The 24,647-nt window shown below is 40.4% G+C and overlaps 1 protein-coding gene across 4 annotated transcripts in view; it reads left to right on the top strand.

Moving 5' to 3' along the window:
* The window catches only part of cped1 (cadherin like and PC-esterase domain containing 1), a 163,451-nt gene that overhangs the window by 49,929 nt on the left and 88,875 nt on the right, over window positions 1-24,647 (top strand). For all 4 annotated transcript variants that reach the window (XM_062982353.1, XM_062982354.1, XM_062982355.1 and 1 more), the window contains 4 exons: window positions 11,048-11,183; window positions 11,539-11,707; window positions 17,949-18,091; window positions 23,090-23,162. In XM_062982353.1, coding sequence (XP_062838423.1) covers window positions 11,048-11,183; window positions 11,539-11,707; window positions 17,949-18,091; window positions 23,090-23,162 — 521 coding nt within the window. The remainder of the gene's footprint in view (window positions 1-11,047; window positions 11,184-11,538; window positions 11,708-17,948; window positions 18,092-23,089; window positions 23,163-24,647) is intronic.

The raw sequence follows: 24,647 nt of genomic DNA, 5'->3' as shown, positions 1-24,647 counted from the left end.
CCTGCTATGTCAAATGTTGCAGAGAACAGATGTCATTGTGGAGGTCAGCTGTATTGGATCATGAGCTGTTATTTTTACTGTGGAATAATATAAAAGCCACATGGAATAATATAACAGACTACACATGAATATCTAGTCCCACTGATGCTGTAAAATAGAAAATATATTGTTATTTTGACACATGCATCTACTCCTGAAAAAAACAGTACATGTCTTTATACCTCTTTATACCTTCAATTTTTCTCTCATTTTTGAAGCTGTCTTTTTCAATTGATAAAATATGCAGCCATCATCTAGAAAACAGTTGCTGAATTGAGGAATATTGCTGGGAGGAAAGATCAGCAGTTTGTAACTAGATAATTTAGCTAGAAGAGTTTTTTCTAAATGATATGCTTCATAAAACTGGTTTTAACTTACTTTGTGCTGTTTCTTGCCAGAGGTCCCAATGAACATTGTGGATTTGGCTTACTCAACAAACAGCTAAATTATTCAGTTGGGACCTGAAGTTTAAAGTTAACTTATATATGAATATTTTTCTTTCTCATTTTTCTTCCCCACACTATCCTCCATCGTTGTTTGATAAAATTAATGTCTAATGAGTGTTTTGAAAGAATTATGATTTTTTTTTTTCTGTGTCAGGAGCGACTTGAGAAACTGCAAGTCACTTCTGGTGTGAGAGAATTGGCTGTCTGCAAGGACATTGCCCAAGAGATGCCCAAATGTTTAATGTTTTACCATCCTGTGGGAAGCTTCTTTCATGTCCCTGCATGGGGAGCTGGAGCTGACAGAGGGAGCTCACCCGCTCTCCCTGGATTCAAACTGCCAACCTTTTGGCCAGCAGTCCTGCCGGTGCAAGGGTTTAACCCATTGCACCACTGGGGACTTGTGTTGTATTATTATAATGGATTATATAGGGCACCGGTGGTAATTTGGATCAGGAATATAGCATTGGGAGAATGTGTATCATGAACCGTGAATTGTATATTTAGGCAGTCCTCAAGCTGCAAAAAAGATAGGTTCTGTAGGTTTGGTCTTTAGTTGAATTTGTATGTAACTTGTAACAGGTACATTTTTAAGTGTTACCTCTATCTATCTATCTATCTATCTATCTATCTATCTATCTATCTATCTATCTATCTATCTATCTATCTATCTATCTATCTCTATCAACTTTGGATAGCATAGGGAAGAGATAACACACCTGTGATATTTGTTTTGCTGTCTGTACCCCTGTTCAAAATATTTCACTTAATTTTCTGTCCCTGTGATAATTGGATTCTGAGAAAATTTGGCTTGGTGTGGAAACAAGGATTGGTGACAAAACTTCAGTTGAGACACCTTTTCCTCATAACTCTTTTAGAAGCAAATTTTCCTTCTGCGGGGTAGATTTTTCCCACTTCCTGTTGTCTTAACTATGAAATGTGTAAGCTGCTCTCTCCCAAATTTACTGGTGGGTTTTTAACCTCTAGGAATTTAACAGATAATTCAGAACCATTTTGTTAACTGAGAATAAGAAATGTCCAGTAATGCAGAAGAATATGCCTTATTATTACTATGATTATTTTTTGGCAAGCATAAGAACACAAACTGTTATCAAAGGAAGTCACTCAACTTCCTAAAGGGAAGCAGTGGCTGAAAGAAAATTCAAAATAAGATAGCAACAATTATTTTTGTCCTCTTCATTTTTGTATTTCCACCCACTCTTTTGTTGTTTGGACAGCCTTGTTTTTTTTTGTAAGCCACTGTGGATTCTTACTGTTCTTATTCGGACTACAAGTAGAAACTACAAGGGAGCTAGAATTACATTTACTATAGTATCTTGTCACAAACAATAGTTAGAGTTCATCTACATGGCAGTTAAAGTGGTGTCGAATTGATGCAGTTTGACACCACTTTAACTGCCATGGCTCAATATCATGGAATTGTGTGAACTGTAATTTTACAGGGGCTACATCTACATTGTCCACTTACATTGGGGTAGAACTGGATCAGCTTCATGGCAGCCAAACATTGCACAGAGGTGATCCAAAGTAATGTAGGACAAGGCCACCTTAACATGGCCTTGTCCCGTATTAGACAAAGTTGAAGGAAAGTCTGAACGCTGGCACAAAATTCCGACTAGCCCCTGAATTTAGGCCTGTTGGAACTGTTGGGCCACTTCTGGAATGGAACCTGCTTCAACGTTCCCCACTGCCATCTCATGTTTCTTAGGCTCAGGCAGCCCAGAGATGCAGGAAGGTAGTCACTGCCCCCTCCCTTGTCCTTTGTGTCCTGGTGATCTCTGGTCATGACATGGGTTCTACCAGTCAGCTGTCACATACACTGACATTGGCTGGATAGGGAAGGGCTGCACCTTCAGGGGCTTCAATGAAAAACTGGGCCTGGTGCCTTATCACCCTGACCAACATCACTGATGGTCAACAGGTAGGACCTATGTTGTGGATGGAGACTGCTGCGACATGGAGGTTAGGTTGTGGTGACAGAAAAGGTGACCCATTCCACAGAGTGGGGAAAGCACTAATGCCATTGTAGGTAGTCAACCACTCATGGTTGTTGCCACCATTTTTCCATGCAGGCATTCAAAAAGGCCAAAAGCATCAGCATGGTGGAAATAGCTGAAGGGGTTGGTATCTCTTTTATGTTCTCCTGGGACAAAGTAAGCTCTTTCCTTTTGCCACTCTACTCAAAGAATAGTATGGTTCTTCATTGATAAGAGTTAATACTGTTCTCACATTGAGCTTGGTAATTTGACCCAGGTTTTGTGAGTAAAAATTTTGCCTTAAATATCTGGACTTATGTATATGAGTATATAGGGTAATCTTAAGATCTCATTAGATGGACTACTTTCCCCATCATATGCCGGTTGATCTCCTCTTTTCTGACAGAGCCCAATACATGATGTACGTGTACAGAAGTGGCCCTAGGCAATTTCACCGTGTAGGCGAACCTAGTGGCCGTGCCCCCCCCAAAGGCCCTGCACTTACTGGCGGCAGCGGCCGGAACCATTGGCTCCCGCCTCGCCGAACACAGAAGGCCTCAACTGAGGCGAGTAAAACTCTGCACATGTGCATGAGTCCCATCGGCCAAAATGGCAGATGGGACTCTTCTGTGCATGCGCAGGAGTTTGTTCGCACGGTGACTTAAGGCATACAGCCGATGGGGCTCCTGTGTGCAGGGCTTCCATTGCTCGCGTGGACGGGCGGCTTGGGTGCCTTACCCGTGCCACGCAAGCGATAGACTCACTGCGCACGCGCGGAAGGGTCCCATCGCCCAAAATAGACAATGGGACCCTTCCGCGCATGCGCAGAGGGTCGCTCGCTTGCACGGTGACATAAGGCACGCAGCGTGCCTTACGTCACCACGCACGCGAGCGAGTGACCCCCTGCACATGCGATGAAGGCTTCCATCGGCCATTTGGGGTGATGAGACTATTTCGCGCATGCGCAGCGGGTTCTGCCGCAGAAAAATCTAATAGAGGTGGTGGTGGGCGACGACCGGGTCACAGCAGCACCAAGTTTTAACAGGGGCACCTCGAGTGCGCCCCCCCTGGTGTGCGTCAACGGCAGCCGCCTACTTGGCCTCGCTGTTGGACTGCCTCTTTACGTGTATTTCCGGGAAGAGGAAGCGGCATATACTGCCACCGCAGCAACATGGGAATCTTCCCATGTTGCCTTCTGGACAATGGGAGGAAGCTGGGTGGTGACACTTCCTGCATGTAATGTGGTCATCATTAAGTCACGGGATGCAGGGCGTGGAGCAGCAGGCTTTCCATGCCCCCCGCCAGGACCTAATGGATTTGCCACGATGCATGGCAAATCCATGGATCTTTGTGATGAGGTCCATAGACATTCAGGCATATACACAGTGTACAAGGCACGTGGGGGAGTGGGCAGGGGTGCTAGGAGTGTTTCAGATGTTTCCCATTTCATATCTTCTCTCTCTACTGCAGTCTTATGTTCCACCCACATTTTATCAGGTTCATCCAAACAGAAAGCAGAAAATATGCAATAGTATGAAAAACAAAGAATCTTGTGATTCCTTAAAGATGAACCTAATTAATGTATCATAAGCTTCACTGAGCTGGAGGCTGAAAATGCTTTATCAGATGCATGAAGCATTATTCTCAGTTGGCAGATCTAGATAAACATCTTGAACTATTTATAGAAGACCTGATACATAAAACAAAGGCAGTCAAATCTTTGCTCAATGTATGCTTAAAAGTTTTATCTGTGCCCACATTGGTGGTAGAAAACAGCCAAACTGGCATCATAAGACTGTTGTATCTTCTGCATATTGATTTCTATCAATGGTGCATTAGCAGCTTCTTACATGGTTTTTTCTCTAAAGTACAAGATTGGGCAACTTCTACTCGGGCTGGAGACTGGGTAGGTTGGTTAGAATCACACGCCCAAGGAGTATGGCAAAAGGTAAAGAGGTGGAGCTTGGTGGAGTTTTGAACATGAAACATAGATTAAAAATTGATGACCATTCGATTCATTTTTTTTGTTTTTATATTAAAAATTACTTATAAAATTTCAAACTACTTGTTCTTGAGTACCTATCAAATTTATATGCAAACAACCTTTAAAATTTAACTTTAATTATAATTTAATTTTCATATCAACAAATAAATATAGTATATAATACAGCATTGATGATAATACTGAATATTATATTGATAAGCAATTTTAGAGTTATGGTAATATCATTTCTTTCATAACTGACCTTTGTGAATTTGAGCAATTGGACAATCTCAGTGTCGGTATGGAGTTGATGTCCAAATCTGGGTACAAAGGAAAAGGTGTAGGGTTGTGGTGTCAAACTTGTAGCCATCCAGGCAGGCATGTAGCCCGGGGGGGGGGGGGGGGCTTGAGGGGCTTCAGCCCCCCCCCCCCCCGAAATTCTCAGGGTGGTCCGTGAGAAGGCCTTACTGGTATTATTTAAACTGTTATGTTTAAATAACCCTATCATGATCTGATCACCATGCTCAATATAGCCCATATGCATGAGGGTATTGGGATAACAATACAAAAGATTTGCTAGGGTAGATCCTCTCTCACTCAGACTCAGCCCCCTCCCCCCAATCAAAATCCTGGCTATGGGCCTGCATCTAGGGGGTTTGGACTTCAGCTTCCAGAATTCCTGGACAAACTGGCAAGCGATTCTGGGAATTGGAGGCCCAAATATCTGGAGGGCCACAAGTTTGACACCTCTGGTGTAGGGACTGCATGTTGCCCATGGACCGTACAGTCTACAACTCTGGTACAGAGTTATTATATCACAAAACTTTATTTGGATTTCTATTTCATATGCTACTATATAATAGTGTCTTGAATCCTATTGGTAACATATGTTGACATAGTATGTATTATGCAATGCCATTTTATGTACTTTCAAGGTCGTGTAGAAGAAGGTATCCAGTTCCTTCTTTTGCAACACTCACCATTCCCAACATGTGCACAAACCTATCAGATGTACTCACTGGAAGACTGGGGATGGATCTGCACTGTCATATAATCCAGTTTCTGATTCCAGATTATATGATGCTTTGAACTAGATTATATGAGTCTACACTGGATTGTATGGCAGTGTAGATGGGGCCTGGGACACAACAGCTCTTTCTTTTACCAGCTCCAAAATTACAGCCAGATGGTGCCTGGGGGCGCTTCCAGACATGACTTAAACCTGGGGTATAGGGGGAAAATGGCGGGTGCCTGCTCTGTTTTTCAGGCTCTGAGATGGCTGTGTGGATTGGGCCGATCCCTGAGCCCAATCCATACAGGGCCCACACCTGGTAAGACCTGGATCTTACATAAGATTTGGACCACAAAGTGTTTAATTTGGAGCAAAGCAGGGAAACACTGCTTTGTTCCGAATTAATTTGGTTTTACCGGAGACGTCGTTTGGACACTTCTGGTAAAACCGAGACAGGTCTCAGTTTTAAGGCCTGTCTGGATGGACCCTGGAATCTTCCCATCTTACCATCAGCCACTTAATGTACTCCAGTACCATCAACTGGAATTGCACATAGAAACATTAAGGAAGTTTTCTGCTCTTCCAGAAATCATACAGTATCTCTGTCACAGATCCAAAGATTGCTGGTATTGTACTTGATCTCTACTGTCTCCCTTGCAGTCATTTGATTGCTGCATTTTCTTTCACTTGGTTTTATTGCACTTATTGAACTTGATGGGGTAACATATTTGCTGTGTGTGGAATGTAGTTTTGCAGTGATTCTCATTCAATTCACTTACTGAACAATGTGCTTCCCTTATCCTTTGACTAAACAAGCCCCCTCTGCTAGCCAAATGGTACAGTATAAAACATTTCCATCATATAATGTTCAGTATGATTTTATTCATAACTAACACATCCAGTTTCATTTACTCGTCTTTATTGTCGTAGCCTCAGTTTATCTTAAAAAGTGTTTTCAATCTCTAGTAATTTTTACTCATACTTTAAAACATAATCTTGGATAATATCAACAGCAAATTATTATGATGGCTGAAGCTGCAATTCAGTCTAGTTGGAAAGTATCAATGGATCTTACTTTTGAATCTGCATAAAAGATGATGGTTGGGACAAGATGTGATAGAATCTAATCTCAGGAAGAATGTAATCAGACTAAACTATGATCACACCATTGTGACTAAAAGTGTATTTACATTATATAGTTATGTGTAATCTGGTAATCTATATAGCAAAGTGCTACACTATAAGGTTAATGCAATCTACTTTCTGAGGCTACAAATAGTTCATTCTCAAAGCAGTTCCTTTTTCTTTAAAGGTGTACTATCTACGCTGTAGAATTAATCTAGTTCAACGCCACTTTAACTGTTATGACTCAATACTATGGAATTCTGCGATTTGTAGTTTGGTAAGGCACAAGCACTATTTGGGAGATAAGGCTACAGACTTGTAAAACTACAATACCCATGACCTCATATAATTGAGCCATGGCAGTTGAAGTACAGTAGAGTCTCACTTATCCAAGCCTCTGGATAATCCAAGCCATTTTTATAGTCAACGTTTTCAATATATTGTGATATTTTGGTGCTAAATTCATAAATACAGTAATTACAACATAACATTACTGCGTATTGAACTACTTTTTCTGTCAAATTTGTTATATAACATGAAGTTTTGGTGCTTAATTTGTAAAATCATAACCTAATTTGATGTTTAATTGGCTTTTCCTTAATCCCTCCTTATTATCCAAGATATTCGCTTATCCAAGCTTCTGTCGGCCTGTTTAGCTTTGATAAGTGAGACTCTACTGTAGTGTCAAACTGTATTAATTCTACAGTGTATATTTACCAACAGAATTCTGCAGAATGGAGACATGTGGCTAAAGTGATATCAAACAACCATAAATTATCGTCTATATATTCTTACATGTTTTCATTATGAACCATATGTCTTTTTGACACAAAAGGATTATTCTCATATTGTCATTACAAATCCTGCATAAAAAGGAGGAAGGGGGTGAAAAATGAATGCAGCTGCACCTTTAACTGGTTTTTATTTTAGCACGAGCTCTTGTGGATAATAATAATAATAATAATAATAATAATAATAATAATAATAATAATTTATTTATTTACAGTATTTATATTCCGTCCTTCTCACCCTGAAGGGGACTCAGGGCAGATCACACTGCACACATATAAGGCAAACATTCAATGCCATAACATATAACAGAGACAGAGACAGACACAGGCACGGGCTGGCCTCAAACTCATGACCTCTTGGTCAGAGTGATTTGTTGCAGCTGGCTGCTAACCAGCCTTCGCAACAGCCCGGCCTTTATTTTATTTTATTTTTCTATCCCACCACCATCTCCCCAAAGGGACTCGGGGCAGCTAACATGAGGCCAAGCCCAAACACAAACAAGATATAACAGATAAACCAATAAACACAATATCAAACAGAACATTCAGATTAAAAAAAAGAAGAAGAAAATACAAAATATAAAAACACAATTGTAACCAATTGGGGAAGGCAATAAAAAACAAACATGATCATCCATAGATAAAATGGGGATGATCAGGTCAAAAGTACATAGTATCAGGACCTCTAATAAAGTGCCTTGACAAGTGTCAGAACGTTTTCTGAGATACTTTGGATTAGGGTAGATAGGGGGGAAATAAAGTGCAAGGAAACAGTATGTCAATGAGCGGGATCTTACATGTCATTGATACAAGCCCACATCTTCAGATACATACAGCACAGAGAGATATGCAGAATGAAATGCTACAGTTATGATTTTAGCTTGCCATATTAAAAAGAAGTATATCTGTTTAAAAGACGACAAGTTTACTCTTCACTTAATAAGCTCCGGCCCTGTGTAGTCTCATGCTAAGTAATGAGATCTGGGAATAATAGGAACAGCCTGACTTCTCCCTTGCAATAAGCATTTGGACATATCTAAAAATGGCCTTTGCTGTAGTTAATAAAGGCCATGCCACATATGAACAAAAAAGGCTTTGTGACAAAACAGTGGGGAAAGGAAAGGAAGACAACACCCCCTGCCGGCCTGTTTCATCATAGAATTGCTTTTGTATTACTACGGATAATATGAATTTCTAGAAAGGAAGCTATTAAAACTATGTTGAAAACCTTGTCCTCGCATAACTGTTTAACTTCACTTTATTAGCTGACTGCAATCACACAGATACTATCATTAAACCCCATAGCCCACCATTTCATGCAATTTGGAAAGCTATACTACGTTCAACAGAAAGAAATAGGAGATAAGGTGCATCTTCTACACCAGGGGTCCCCAAACTAAGGCCCGGGGGCCGGACGCGGCCCTCCAAGGTCATTTACTCGGCCCCCGCCCTCAGTTTTAGGCTTAGGCTTGCCAAAAGTCTGAAATGACTTGAAGGCACACAACAACAACAATCCTACTTAACTTGACTATCTCATTGGGCAGAAGCAGGCCCACACTTCCCATTGAAATCCTGATAGGTTTATATTGGTTAAAATTGTTTTTATTTTTAAATATTGTATTGTTCATTCATTTACTGATATTGTGCTATAGTAATAATATAATATATTGTGTATACATATAATATTGATAATAATATTATAATGTAATACAATATAATATTTATTTATTACGGTATTTCTACCCCGCCCTTCCCACCCAGTAGGGGACTCAGGGTGGCTAATAATAATATTAATACAATGTAATAATATTATATAATATAATAATATTAATTATATATTATATATTAAATGTAATATTACTAATAATAATATGGTACAGTGGTATAGTACAATATAGTAATATATAATGCTAATATTGTGCTATGCTAATAATATAATATATTGTATGTACATACAACTTGTAAGCCGCTCTGAATGCCCTTTGGGGTGAGAGAGAGTGGAGTATAAATTTAGCAAATAAATAAATAAATAAATGATTGTTGTTGGGGGGTTTTGTACTACAAATAAGACATGTGCAGTGTGCATAGGAATTTGTTCATTTTTTTTTCCAAATGATAATGCCTCACTGCTATGGAATCCTGGGATTTGTAATTTTAAAAGGTCTTTAGCCTTCTCTGTCAAAGAGTGCTGATGCCTCACCAAATTACAGCTTCGAAACAATTTTAAAAAATCCAAAATACACAACACTTCTGGTCCTTAGCATTTCAGATAAGGAATACTCAACATTATTTTTTAAAAAAAACATGCTGGTGGAAATGTATGATCTTTCAGCAAACCAATAGGATCTTGTCCATCAGTGATTTCCAACCTTTTTTTTTTGACCAGGGACCACTTTGACCAGAGACCACTCTCCAACATTAGTACCAGAAGGGTTACGAATCAGATTCTGGTCAACTTTAGATTCGGTTTGGTTATTTGGGATGCTGATTCAGAAAATTGCATTGAATAGACCACATCAGCTCTAGTTTCTGATACAGAATGTATGCTATCCAGCAATCGCCATCTGCTCGCCCACAGAAAACCATATTTAGTAATCTAGAGCTGATGTGGTCTATCAGCCGGGCTGTGGCGCAGGCTGGTTAGCAGCCAGCTGCAATAAATCACTCTGACCAAGAGGTCATGAGTTCGAGACTAGCCCGTGTTGGGGTGAGCACCCAACAATTAAAAATAAAATATAGCCCCTGCCTGTTGCTGACCTAAGCAACCCGAAACATAGTTGCATCTATCAAGTAGGAAATTTAGGTACCACTTATATGTGGGGAGGCTAATTTACGACACCATAAAAATCATCCAGCCGCCGCTGGAATGAGGAAGTTGCCGTTGCAGTGGATGATGAAGCAGCTGCTCGCCCTGTGGCCGGAATCAAGCATACCCTCAGGAAGCTGGAAGCTGGAGAAGGTTTAAATTGCCTCTGTGTCTGTCTCTGTCTCTGTTCTAGGTCATATGGCATTGAATGTTTGCCTTATATGTGTACAATGTGATCCGCCCCGAGTCCTCTTCGGGGTGAGAAGGGCAGAATATAAATACTGTAAATAAATAAATAAATATCCAATGCAATTTTCTGAATCAGCACCCCAAATAACCCCAGGAACAGCACTATAAGATGATTTTGCGAGACCAGTTGCTCTCGTTTCAACAATGTAGTAACGGTGAGGCCACGAATCATATTTTAGTACTTACACGAACCACAGGTTGGGAACCATTGTTGTACATGGATCTTCTATGGATAAAATAATTTGCATAAGAGAGATCTTAGGCTGAGTTAATTTTGCACTCCATTATATGGTCAATGTAGATCAGTGTAATGCAGTTCGGTGCAGTTAAAATGCATTATATGGCAATGTCGATCCAGCTCCAGAATACCTAGCTCCTGCCCAATTTGAAATAAGCTAAACAGGTTTGGATCCAATAACTTCCTGAATAGAATCCCATTGTGTCGGCCTATGAAATTAGGTAGGATGGACAAAAGTAAACGGGGAGGATGAATAGGAAGAAGAGGAACAACAGTTTCATTGCAGTTCTGAAGAAGAAAGGCACCCACTACTTCTTCATCTTCTAATTTTACTTTCCACTCCTCATCTTGATGTCTTTCTAGGTTTACACCTTCCAATTGCCCTCCCTGCTTGCCCAGAATCAAATATCGTACCTCTTCATACCGTGAAGCCCCAGGACAACTATGAAGGGACACGTTTGACCCAAATGTTTTATCAGCCCATCAAGAAGGCTCAGCAGTAAGAGAATTATTTTATCTGCTTAACAATATAAGTGCTGTAGGTGAAATTAGATGTTATATTCACTGCACAAGGATATTTTCATTCCCTTGTGATACTCATGGTGGGATTGTGGGGGACATTTTCAGAGATAAATACTTCTTAATTCTTTCCTTGTCTACCAGTTTTCCTCCATTTCTCATTTTTTAAGGTTTACCTGCTCCATGGTATATGAGGTTAGCTAGAAAATTCAATGTATTTGACCCTGAAAGACAAATAAAGCATGCTCTTTGAGTTCCTGATGTTACCAAAATAAAGAAACCCTTTCCTTTTAGATGAATCAACAGTGTTATATCATTTTGTTGTTATTTTCCAGGCATCAAATACCAATTGAAGTTGACAATAAAGGAGCCTTTAAAATCCAAGACCTTTCAGTCATCATCAAAGTATATGTCCTAGTGACATCTCTAACACCTCTGAGAGCATTCATCCATTCAACTGGTGTTGTGTTGTATGCACCCAAAAAGAAGCACTTTTCAGTCAAGGTAAGATGGCATTTCCCCCTTTCATTTTAGCTTTTGATTTAAGGAGGGAGGGAGCTGTGAAACTGGGAATGGTCTGATTTCCTGTCATGGTGGGAGCCCACTGTGGGCTCTAGTACACATACACAGGTAAAATATGCCTTTAATAGTTGACTGTCTCTGAGTAACAGAATTCATTATACAAGTACTTCCTTTGAACTTTATCTAATTAGGTTATGATTTTACAAATTAAGCACCAAAACATCATGTCTTACAACAAATTTGACAGAAAAAGTAGTCCAATGTGCAGTAATATTATGTTGTAATTACTGTATTTACGAATTTAGCACCAAAATATCATGATATATTGAAAACATTGACTACAAAAATGGCTTGGATAATCCAGAAGCTTGGATAAGTGAGGCTTGGATAAGTGAGACTCTACTGTATAGCCTATAGAGCAGTGGTTCCCAACCTGTGGGCCACGACCCACGGGTGGACTGTGAGATCTAAAATAAGGTCTGCAAGACATGTGGGGAAAATCAGCTCTAAATATGGTTTTCTGTGGGCGAGCAGATGGTGACTACTAGATGGCATATGTTCTGTATCAGAAACTAGAGCTGATGTGGTCTATCCAATGGAATTTTCTGAATCAGCATCCCAAATAACCAAACCAAATCTAAAGTTACCAAAAACTGATTTGTAACCCTTTTGGTACTAATGTTGGAGAGTGTTCTCTGGTCAAGTGGTCACTGATCAAGTGGTCCCTGGTCAAAAATGGTTGGGAACCACTGAAATAGAGGGTATGAGCATAAGGTAAAGGTTTCCCCTGACGTTAAGGCCAGTCGTGACCACCTCTGGAGGTTGGTGCTCATCTCCATTTCTAAGCCGAAGAGCCGGCATTGTCCATAGACATCTCCAGGTCATGTGGTCAGCATGACTGCATGGAGTGCCGTTACCTTCCCACCGGAGCGGTACCTATTGATCTACTCACATTTGCATGTTTTCGAACTGCTAGGTTGGCAGGAGCTGGGGCTAACAGCGGGTGCTCATTCCGCTCCCGGGATTTGAACCTGGGACCTTTTGGTCCGCAAGTTCAGCAGCTCAGCGCTTTAATACACTGTGCCACCAGGGGCCCGGTATGAGCGTAGGGACCAATAAAAGCAGATAAATCCATGAGCGTGTCTGTATCATTCAGACTAATTAAGAAACTATCTTCAGTCTTGGAAAAATGCCAGATTCTTAGTGGAATGTAAATAAAGATGAAAGAGCAGAAGCCGACCAAGAATGAACCCTGCTGGAAGAATGCTACATGACACTAGATGACAGGCAGCAAAAAGACTTCTAAGTGATCATGAGATAAAGATGAAACAACCGGCTAGCTGAGTAGGCACAAAGAGAAGATACTAAATGCCAGAGAGAACTGGCAAATGAGATCAGTCTGTGTGTATCCAATGCTGGCCAAACTTGCTGATACAGATGGATTGTGTGTAAACAGATATAAAACAGAAATAGTCTTCTTGAAATAGATGCCAACCGACATGTTTATAGTAATGGATGTTGTTAAGATTTAACAATGCTAAAGATGATCAGTCCTTGAATACCTGTATATTCTCAGAAGTGTGGTAAAGATCAATAGTTTCACAAAAAGATGAGAGAATGTATAGTTAAATGGCTAAGTTTGCAATATTAAGATAGATACAAAGAAAGTAAACTTGAAATATTTGTATAATGCCTTAGCAGACACTGTGCGAAGTCCATGATGATGCTGAGGAATAAAAGGCTATGTTAAATGGTCTAGAAGGGTCATGTTCTTACATGTGTTTCCTAGCACATAGCCCATACTAGAAAATAGAGAAATAAAATCCCCATGGAATATTTTGATGAAAAGATAACATCTTGATGGCTATATGATGTAATGTACTGAATATAATGGAGCCCCAGTGGCGAAGTGTGTTAAAGCACTGAGCTGCTGAACTTGTAGACCGAAAGGTCCCAGGTTCAAACCCCGGGAGCGGTGTGAGCGGCCGCTGTTAGCTCCAGCTTCTGCCAACCTAGCAGTTCGAAAACAGGCCAATGTGAGTAGATCAATAGGTACCGCTCCGGCAGGAAGGTAACGGTGCTCCATGCAGTCTTGCCGACCACATGACCTTGGAGGTGTCTATGGACAATGCCGGCTCTTTGGCTTAGAAATGGAGATGAGCACCAACCCCCAGAGTCAGACATGATTGGACTCAACATCAGGGGAAACCTTTACCTTTTATAATTTGACCATGTGACTTGTGCTCACAAACACTCTTGATCTAAATAGTAATGTGCTGAAAAGAGTGTTGGTTTTGTCAACAAACACCACAGAACTATTTATTGCATGCATTCAGCATGACTACATCAGTTTGAAATGCACTGGAATTATTTTTTTCCTAGTTTTCTGAACATTTCCACCAATAATTTTTTTCAGAAAGGGCTGCCATTGACTATTACATCCAATTCCATTGTTGTCCAGTAGATGGCGATGGTGTGTTAATTAGAGCTACTATTTGAGACATCATATTCTATCCACAGATATAGTGTACTTTCTTAATACAGTAGAGTCTCACTTATCCAACATTCACTTATCAAATGTTCTGGATTATCCAGCGCATTTTTGTAGTCAATGTTTTCAATACATCGTGATATTTTGGTGCTGAATTCTTAAATACAGTAATTATTACATAGCATTACTGCATATTGAACTACTTTTTCTGTCAAATTTGTTGTCTAACATGATGTTTTGGTGCTTAATTTGTAAAATCATAACCTAATTTGATGTTTAATAGGCTTCTCCTTAATCTCTCCTTATTATCCAACATATTCACTTATTTAACATTCTGTCGGCCCGTTTATGTTGGATAAGTGAGACTCTACTATAGTTGGATGTCCAAACAGGAGTGAAAGAGTTGCTGTACTCAGTAGGAACTACCTTGTAATAGGAAAGAAGATTATTTGCAGTTTTTAAGAGTACATTTTTGAAAATAGATGTTAGTTGCTGTGGCAGAAAGGAAGATTGAAGCCTGTTCACTAAATGGAAGAGGAGAAAAACAATACTGCCTGTATTATGAAATGTGTACTGGATTTGTTTATAGTTCATATGTCTACTAAGGCCCCTTCTACACTGCCCTATATCTCAGGATCTGGTCCCAGATTTTTTGCTTTGAACTGGATTATATGAGCCTACACTGCCATGTAATCCAGTTCAAAGCAGATACAATGTTCCCTCACTTATTGCGGGGGTTATGTTCCAGGACCACCCGCAATAAGTGAAAATCCGTGAAGTATATTTATTTTAATATTTATACATTGTTTTAGTAGTTATACACTATTTTATCAACCAATCGTGTGTTGATAAATCGCCTCCTTCTCCTCCCATTGGCGCTTGGGCTCCTTTTTTCTCCCTTCCACTTCTCCTTCCTCCCTCCTTTAGGCTGTAAATTGTAATTTTTATAATCATCATCATCATCATCATCATCTTCTTCTTATACCCCGCCCCATCTACTTGAAGGGATTCGGGGCGGCTTACACAGGGACAAGCCCAAACAACAACATAACATAGCATTACATGTATAAAATTTAACAGCAATTTAAAACATTCCAACAATAAACAAGAACGACATAACAAGACAATTACTTTAAAAGCCTGAGTATCCATTTTGCACACGGCAAAAGGTGACTAGTGCAGAGCTCAAGGATCTATAGATAAAATCAGAGTGAAAAAAGGAAGAATACGGGGACAGGTTCCATTAAAGTGCTATAAAATATGGAATAAGGAACAGTAATATGGTGCCAGACGATTTTGTAAACATAACCAATAACAGTATGAAGACAAGTCTGAAGGGCCTATTCATTCAAACACGCTAAAAGACTATTTATAATAGTCTTTTAGAGTTCATTGAAAAATCGCAAAACAGCGAATCCACGAAAAGTGAACCGCGAAGTAGTGAGGAAACACTGTAATCTAGATTTTTATATGGCAGTGTAGATGGGGGCTGTTTCATCCTGGTGTAGAAAACAGAAAATATTAACCAGAGGTGTTGCTTGGTAGAAAAGGCAAAATGAAGGCACTAATTCCCTATAAAAATATTGCAATCTCAGAATATCCAAAGCAGAATATCAAAGCAGAAAATTACACAACATCTACTTTGAACTGGGATATCTGAGTCCACACTGCCATATATCTCAGTTCAAAGCAGATAGTGTGAGATTTTATTCAGCTGTGTGGAAGGGGTCTTAGTGAATTTTTCCTTGAGACTCCAAAATTCCAAAATTGTAGCAATTTCAAACTTCTGTTGAGCATTTCAAAATAGAGTTCACATAATCAAAATAAGGTAAGGTAAAGGTAAAGGTAAAGGTTTCCCCTGACATTAAGTCCAGTCGTGACTGACTCTGGAGATTGGTGCTCATCTCCATTTCTAAGCCGAAGAGCCGGCGTTGTTCATAGACATCTCCAGGTCACGTGGCCAGCATGACTACATGGAGCGCCATTACCTTCCCGCCGGAACGGTACCTGTTGATCTACTCACATTTGCATGTTTCTGAATTGCTAGGTTGGCAGGAGCTGGGGCTAACAGCGGGCGCTCATTCCGCTCCTGGGATTTGAACCTGGGACTTTTTGGTCTGCAAGTTCAGCAGCTCAGCGCTTTAATACACTGTGCCACCAGGGACCCCACAAAACAAAGGGGCAAGAAATGTGACCAAAAGAATGTGAATCCAGCAAATATGATCATTTTGAGATGTGAATAATTTTCAGTATTTTATTATCTGCAGTGCTAAAATTCAAGGGCTGGAAGGAAGTTTTATAGGGGGCAGAATTTTTATTTGTAGGGTTATTCACCCCCAGCTACAGCATGATCCCAGGGCATTGCACTGCATGAGATGAAACAGCAAATGGTTATCACCCACCCATCTAAGGTCAAGGTGCATGGAGGGAAATATGTATTATTTCTGGGGGATTGGTTCCAGGACACCCCACTAATACAAAGAAATGCAGGTATTTAAGTATTTTATATAGAGAGATGAGAAAGGAGCTTGAGACCTACCTTATCCTTTCAGCCTAGTCCTGAAGGTGGCAGCCACTGCCTTGCATATGTCTCAGCATCCCGAGAAGCTCTTTCTAATCTTGCTCTCTTCCCCATACACTAATCCCAGTCTTCCATCTCCATCCCGACAACCACTCCAACAATCGCTTCCCTTTCTTCCTCCCTCATGCTCTCTTTCTCACCCCACCTCAGTGGTTCTTCACCCCTGGCTGGGAAATAATGCAAAACAGTGTATTTGGATTTTTAGAATTATTTTCAATCTGTAATTGGTTGAATCCAACCAATATTTGCATTCAAATATTTCCCAAATAAAGCATTAACAGGTTGATAGATGCAGGAGTGGAGGGGCGGGGACATTATGTGATCTTCAGTTAAGCCACAACTTTAAAATGCAACCTTTTAGGAGTAAAGGACCCAGAATCCTCCAACTAACTATAAGCACAAACATTAATATTTTCAAGTTATACTTTATTTATATATCAGCAATGTCTCTGTGCAACAAATTGCACATAGCTGCCATGTTTTCCAATTACAGTTTAGTTCCTGGTGGCAAATGTATCAATGGCTGAATATTGAAAAGGGAAATAATATTTGGAAATATTCAAAAATTCTCAATAAACTGTGTTTCTAGGATGTAAGGGAGTCCTGACAAGGTGAGAATATTTGCAGCCTGGGACATTTTTGTGCAAAATTCACACAGAGTACAAGTCTTGTTAGTTTTCAAAGACTTTCTTACAGCAGGAAGGTTTCATTTTAACAACAACAAAACGACACCTCCCACTGAAAACTCACCCAAACAGTCCTGTAACTGAGACCCCGTTGTAGGCATTTTGAGTGGGTTTTCAATTCTCATCTGCTATTTGTTACTGTGAGAGTTAACAGTACTGGGATGTAAAACTTAAATTCTGAGAATTTGATTATGGTAAAGAAATACATTTGTGTATGTATGTTTGTGTGTATGTATTTATTTATTTTGATTTTTATAGGGGTTTCTCACATTTCTCTCCAAAGGGAACCCAAAGCAACTTGTAAAGAGGTTACCAAATAGCAGGGCTGGTATTCTAGGTCAGCTGCTCATGTACCTTACTTACATAGCTAAATACTATGTTACTCTATCTAATATATTTTTAACTTCAATCATGAATTCCAGCCCAGAGGATTTGATGATATGGTTTATCCTTTTTTGTTTACAGCTGCAAGCCTTTTTTGAGAACTTCTTCACCACCAGCTCCCCTCAGCAGGCTTTGGATGACATGAAAGACGCAATAAGCAAACTCTTATTAATAACTGAGGTTTTCAGTGAAGCGGCTTCATCTGGACCAAAGGCTTCCAGCCAGTGAGTAGATGGAAATAAAGAAATGCCAACTTTTATTAGGAAAAAATGCTTTGGCTATGAGAGGAGAATGGATCTGATTCCCAAAGTCTAGAGCACAGTAGAAGCTTAGCAGCCCTGCCCAGATGGGTTGGTTTGAGAGATCTAAAATGCAGACACAACTTTGGCTGGATCTGCAGTGCCATATTATGCAGTTTGCTACTGTATTGAATTTCATTTTATTGGTCTATACTTACCATACAGTGCAGTTCTGAACTGCATTATATGACAGTGTAGAGCCAGCCTATGAAGACCATTTCTGTAGTTTGCAAGGAGAAGGAAATTATCTGCTGCCATTAATGTAAAGCTCTGCCCATACACAAAGCAAGAGTACCGTATATATGCCGGGTTTTTCAGCCCTTATTTATGAGCTGAAAAAGCCTCCCTGGTATAATTGGGTCAAGGTCAAGGCCAGCAACAAAGCCTGCAGGCTATTGCTTGCAATATGTGATCTATTTCTATCTTCTCCCTTATCAGTGTGTTTTCTTTTGCAAAGCCTCCCTCGCTCTTAATCAAGGGAATGTTTTGAAACAGAGACATCCTTGCAAGTCAGGAAGAAGAAAAATATATATTCATTAATCTTATGAAAGCATTTTCCCCTGATATATTAGTTAAACTCTCCTACAGATATATAGGCATTAATCCCTTGCAAGCTTTTGCCATCTCTATGTACCGTTATATGTGTATCTATCTATATACATTAATTTTATATATGAATTTCCCCTCATGTTTGCAGGTCTTTGCAAATCCTTTATACATATAGTTCCATGTACAGTAGAGTCTCTGTCAAGGACAGAACGCCACCAGATAAGATTCAACAAAGTTTATTGGAGTTACAGAACCAAAAATGCCCGTAAAAGACAAGGGCTAGGCAAACATTGGCCTTAGAAGTGAAAAGGATACTAAAAATCGTTCAAAAGATAAACCGGATTAAACTGGAGTTTAATCCGGGTTAAACCAAAAATGCTTACTTCAGCCTGGGACTTTAAACAAACAAAAGCTGGTGAACAAAGGTTCAAAGAAACACAAATAACTGGCAGCAGATACTTCTCTGCTACCAAAAGCTGTGATTGAGTAACTAAGAAGTTACTCCTCCACGCAGCAAACAATCTCCGAGTTCAAACACATCAATCAGGGGCAGCAGCGGTCAGCGAGGTCCCAATCCGGTCCGAGGGTCGACAGCCAGGTACAGATGTTTGTAGTTCACCAGTTCCAACGATAGCCACAGGAAGGATAGTCCGAGGTCGTAGTCAGTCAGTCAGTCAGTCAGTTAGTCAGTCAATCCAGAGTAAACAATTGGCGTCCGTCAAGAAGACGACGGAGGTCCAAGGTATTCAGCAAACGAAACACACCCGTCTTCAGGAAATTCCCAGCAAGAGCCCAAGCGTTCGTCCAGATTACCTTGCCCAACGCAATTAGCCCTAGATTCTAAACCCCATTTTATGCCAGTTTACAACTCCTCATCGCTATCAGCTGTTACCCTAATTCCAGGTGCCTCATCCTCATCCTCCTCATCAGAGCTGAAACACCTTTGACTACGCCCAACAGCATCCCCAGCTGTGGATCCCGTTCCATCCCTCCAGCTTGTCCACGGGTCTAATCCTGAAGGTCCCCAATCGCCTTCCATACTGTCATTGCCGGTGGCACCCAAATCCTCCCTCACACGAGTCCATTCCATGTCATCCTCCTCTGAGCTAACCATCTCTTCCTCCATTCTCTCAGTAAAACCCTCAAAGGAGTCCTCGTCAGATGGTTCAGCAAATAAGTCCCGCAGCCGCTTCCTTTCTCGCTCCTCGAGAGTGTCTGACTCCCGAGGAGTCTTACGACCACGTCTCTCAGAATCAGAGCCATAAGGCTCAACCATAACAGTCTCACTTATCCAACACTCGCTTATCCAACGTTCTGGATTATCCAACGCATTTTTGTAGTCAATGTTTTCAATATATCATGATATTTTGGTGCTAAATTCATAAATACAGTAATTACTACATAGCATTACTGCGTAATGAACTACTTTTTCTGCCAAATTTGTTGTCTAACATGATGTTTTGGTCCTTAATTTGTAAAATCATAACCTAATTTGATGTTTAATAGGCTTTTCCTTAATGCCTCCTTATTATCCAACATATTCGCTTATCCAACATTCTGCCGGCCCGTTTATGTTGGATAAGTGAGACTCTACTGTACCTGTGTATCTGTAGCCATACATATATATTATTTTTATATATGAATTTACCTTAATATGTTTGCAAGTCTCTGCAAATATCTATATAAAGAGAGATGTCTGGATAGATATGAATATATTCTTACCTACCTATATATAGAGCTTGCAAATAATACAGGGGGGGAAATGAACACACAAATATATATAGGCATGTCATATATATATATATATATATATATATATATATATATATATATATATATCTGGCTTGCAAATATTGTAGGGGAAATGCACACACACACACACACACAGGGGATTTGCAAACATTTCAGGGGAAAATGCATATGTGAAATTAGAATCTATAATTATAGATCTATATCTAGCTCTGCATTGTTTATATAAGCATTGAATGTTTGCCTTTTACTAAGTTGGAAGCCGGCCTGAGTCCCTATAGGGAGATAGGGTAGGATACAAATGGAGTTTTTATTATTATTATTATTATTACTATTATTATTAGGTTATTGTTGATACCATATTGTTTTCGTTGCCCCTACTTTTCCACTTATAGAGCTAGTTTATTGTTTTTCTTTGAAATATGATAAATATTCAAAAACATTTAACCCACTGATAATAATAACAATAATAATAATAATAATAATAATAATAATAATAATAATAATAATAACAACAACAACAATAATTTTATTCTTGTACCCCGCCTCCATCTCCCCACATGGACTCGGGGCGGTTTACAAATGCAAAACAAGCATACATACAATAACATCAAACACCGAAAATGCCTCGATTAATGAAATTTTATTGGTATCTATTTTTATTTTGAAATTTACCCGTAACTGCTGCATTTCCCACCCTTGGCTTATACTCGAGTCAATAAGTTATTCCAGTTTTTTGTGGTAAAATTAGGTGCCTCGGCTTATATTCGGGTTGGCTTATACTCGAGTATATACGGTATATACCGTATATACTTGAATATAAGCTGAGTTTTTCAGATCATTTTTAAGGCTGAAAAAGTCCCCCTCAGCTTATACATGAATGAGAGTTGTGGGAGTTGAAGTCGAAAACCCCTGGAGAGCTCGTGTTTGCCCATGCCTGCTCTAACCTGGAGGGAGTTGTGGGAGTTGAAGTACAAAACCTCTGGAGGGCCCAAGTTTGCCCATGTCTGCACTATGGTGCTGGTGAAAATAATCTTTGGTGATGGCAAGGCCACGAAAAAGGTGAGAGGTGCACGCACAGCGAGAACAGGAAGCTAGTACTGCTGGTGCACGCACCTTTCACATTACTGTTATATCCCATCTTAACTGACATGGCTTCATCCAACAGAATCTCAATATCTATAGTTTGGTTTCAGGCTACAACCTTCGAGTACAGAATATATCCACAAACTATAAATCTCAAGATTCCATAGGACAGAACCTGCTATTATTATGCAATGCGAGAAAGATCTTAAACATGTTAGTTTTTGTTTGACAAATTCAGATGATGCATGAGACATCATTTATTTTCAGAACTGCTCCTATTTTTTCCCCATTACTTCCCATTTGCCTGAATATTATATATCTTATGTTCAGTTGTCATATGGTTAGTTTTGTTATCACCAGTAGCTGCTGCATTTCCCACCCTCGGCTTATACTTGAGTCAATAAGTTTTACCAGTTTTCAATGGTAAAACTAGGTGCCTTGGCTTATTTTTGGGTTGGCTTATACTCGAGTGGAGCCTCCGGTGACTCAGCGTGTTAAAGCACTGAGCTGCTGAACTTGCAGACCGAAAGGTCCCAGGTTGAAATCCGGGGAGCGGAGTGAGCGCCCGCTGTTAAGCTCCAGCTTCTGCCAACCTAGCAGTTCGAAAACACGCAAATGTGAGTATATCAATAGATACCGTCCCAGTGGGAAGATAACGACGTGTCAGAAGAATTCGCAGCGTAGCAGCAGTTGTATGTTGTCAATGGAGCGCAGAACAAAGAGACGTCAGAGACGATGTTAAAAAATATATACAAAGCTTTACTTTACAAGACAAACAGACTTGCAGACGAACACAGGCTTGGCTTTCATTCTAGGTAGACACAAACTCAGAACAGAGCAAGATCTCAACTGACGCAATCAGTAATGTACAAACACACTTGTACTCCCCAGGTTCCAGCCACACATCAAGGTCAACATATCTTCTCAGTCATTAACTCTTTACAGACTATAGCATACTCTGGATGATGCAACCTGTATGCAATACATGCCAGACACAAATTTCATTTAAACACTACCAATACACAAATCCCACATTAACACGACGTTCCATGCAGTCATGCTGGCCACATGACCTTGGAGGTGTCTATGGACAACGCCAGCTCTTCGGTTTAGAAATGGAGACGAGCGCCAACCCCCAGAGTCCGACACGACTGGACTTAATGTCAGGGGAAACCTTTACCTTTATACTCGAGTATATACGGTAGCTTAATTTACTTTGGGATGCAGTATGATCCCCAGATCCATGAGGAATACATATCCAAATTTCCCATGGATTTGTGAAACTACTGATAATACCAAGGATTTCACACTCAGAGTAAAAATAGAGCATTTATAATCTCTTCACCACTTTTGTCCTATGGAGGGGAGAATAACTGAAGTTCCTCTGCTTCATCATCCAAGATGATGTAGGGCAGTGAAGCAATGCCAATGGTGGAAATTCTTTCTGCACCTCCCTCTCCAACTTGAAATGATGCATTTTAAAAAATGAGTGTATGAATGTGAAACAGCTACATTTTAGTTTTGGTCATTTTATTTTAGATGCAGTTCATGCTTTCAGATGCTAACCTTTGATATTGGGTTCAGCTCTTCTATGCATCCGGTTGTTCTTGAGGTAAGCAAATATCAATGATGCACAAGCAACTCATTAGGAGATGTAACCTGTATAATTGCATGAGAGGGGATTCTTTACTGAATTACCAGATAGGGAAGAACCCACCTTACAACAAAAAGGTGCATTGCTTGTATCAAAGAAAGTTCGTGAAGTTAATAATTACAAGTCTCTGGCACCTTGTATAATAATAATAATAATAATAATAAAACTTTATTTATACCCCGCCACCATCTCCCCAATGGGGACTCGGGGCGGCTAACATGGGGCCATGCCCAGAGCAATACAACATAATAAAATATAAGAACAACATATCATAACACCATTTAAAATACAATAAATAATAATAAACAGAACATCAAGAAATCAAAAAAGAAAAAAAAACAAAACAATAAATCAAGGGCAGGCCGCTTGAACACAAAGATAAAACCCGGAGTGAGAGGGACAGAGGAGTACTCCACTATGGGCAGGGACATTTGGAAGGGGTAATCTAGAGGATAGAAGTTCGGAGGGGAGTAATACAGAGATATATGACAGACATTACTCACCGAAAGCACAATGGAAGAGCCATGTTTTTAATTCTCTCCTAAAAGCTAACAGAGTGGGAGCTTGCCTTATTTCAGTGGGAAGTGAGTTCCACAATCGGGGGGCCACAGCAGAGAAGGCCCTCTCCCTTGTACTTACAAGGCGAGCCTGGGATATAGGCAATGGTGATAACAGGGCCTCTCCGGATGATCGCAAGGAACGGGCAGGTTTATGGAAGGAGATACGATCACGGAGGTAGGTGGGTCCCAAACCGTTCAGGGCTTTATAGATGATGGTCTGCACCTTGAATTGGGACCGGAAGATGAACGGCAGCCAGTGGAGCTCCTTAAACAAGGGAGTGGATCTCTCCCTGTAATTTGCCCCCGTTATTAATCTGGCTGCCGAGCGTTGGACCAGTTGTAATTTCCGGGCCGTCTTCAAGGGAAGCCCCACGTAGAGTGCATTACAGTAGTCCAGTCTGGAGGTAACTAGGGCATGGACCACCGTGGTCAAATCAGACTTCACGAGGTATGGTCGCAGTTGGCGCACAAGTTTGAGTTGTGCGAAAGCCCTCCCGGCCACCGCCGACACCTGAGCCTCAAGCGTCAACGCTGAATCCAGGAGGACCCCCAAACTGCGGACCTGTGATTTCAGGGGGAGTGCAACCCCGTCCAGCACAGGTTGCCACCCAATACCCCAATCCGACGCACGATTGACCAGGAGGGCCTCTGTCTTGTCAGGATTGATCCTCAGCTTGTTCCTCCTCATCCAGTCCGCCACAGCAGCCAGGCACTGGTTCAGCACCCGAGGGGCTTCCTTGGAGTCAGACACCACCTACTCAGCTTGTGTTCCTTGGAGTATAGACACCACCTACTCAGCTTGTGTCCAGCAACTCTGTTTCTAACAACAGAGTAGGAGTTTCTACTAGTATCAGATGATAGGTATTGAACTTAATTGAAGTTC

Source organism: Anolis carolinensis, chromosome 5 (genome assembly GCF_035594765.1).
Source record: "Anolis carolinensis isolate JA03-04 chromosome 5, rAnoCar3.1.pri, whole genome shotgun sequence".
Taxonomy (NCBI): Eukaryota; Metazoa; Chordata; class Lepidosauria; order Squamata; family Dactyloidae; genus Anolis; species Anolis carolinensis.
The sequence above is the reverse complement of the archived record's forward strand: the minus strand, read 5'-3'. Positions and strand labels throughout refer to the sequence as shown.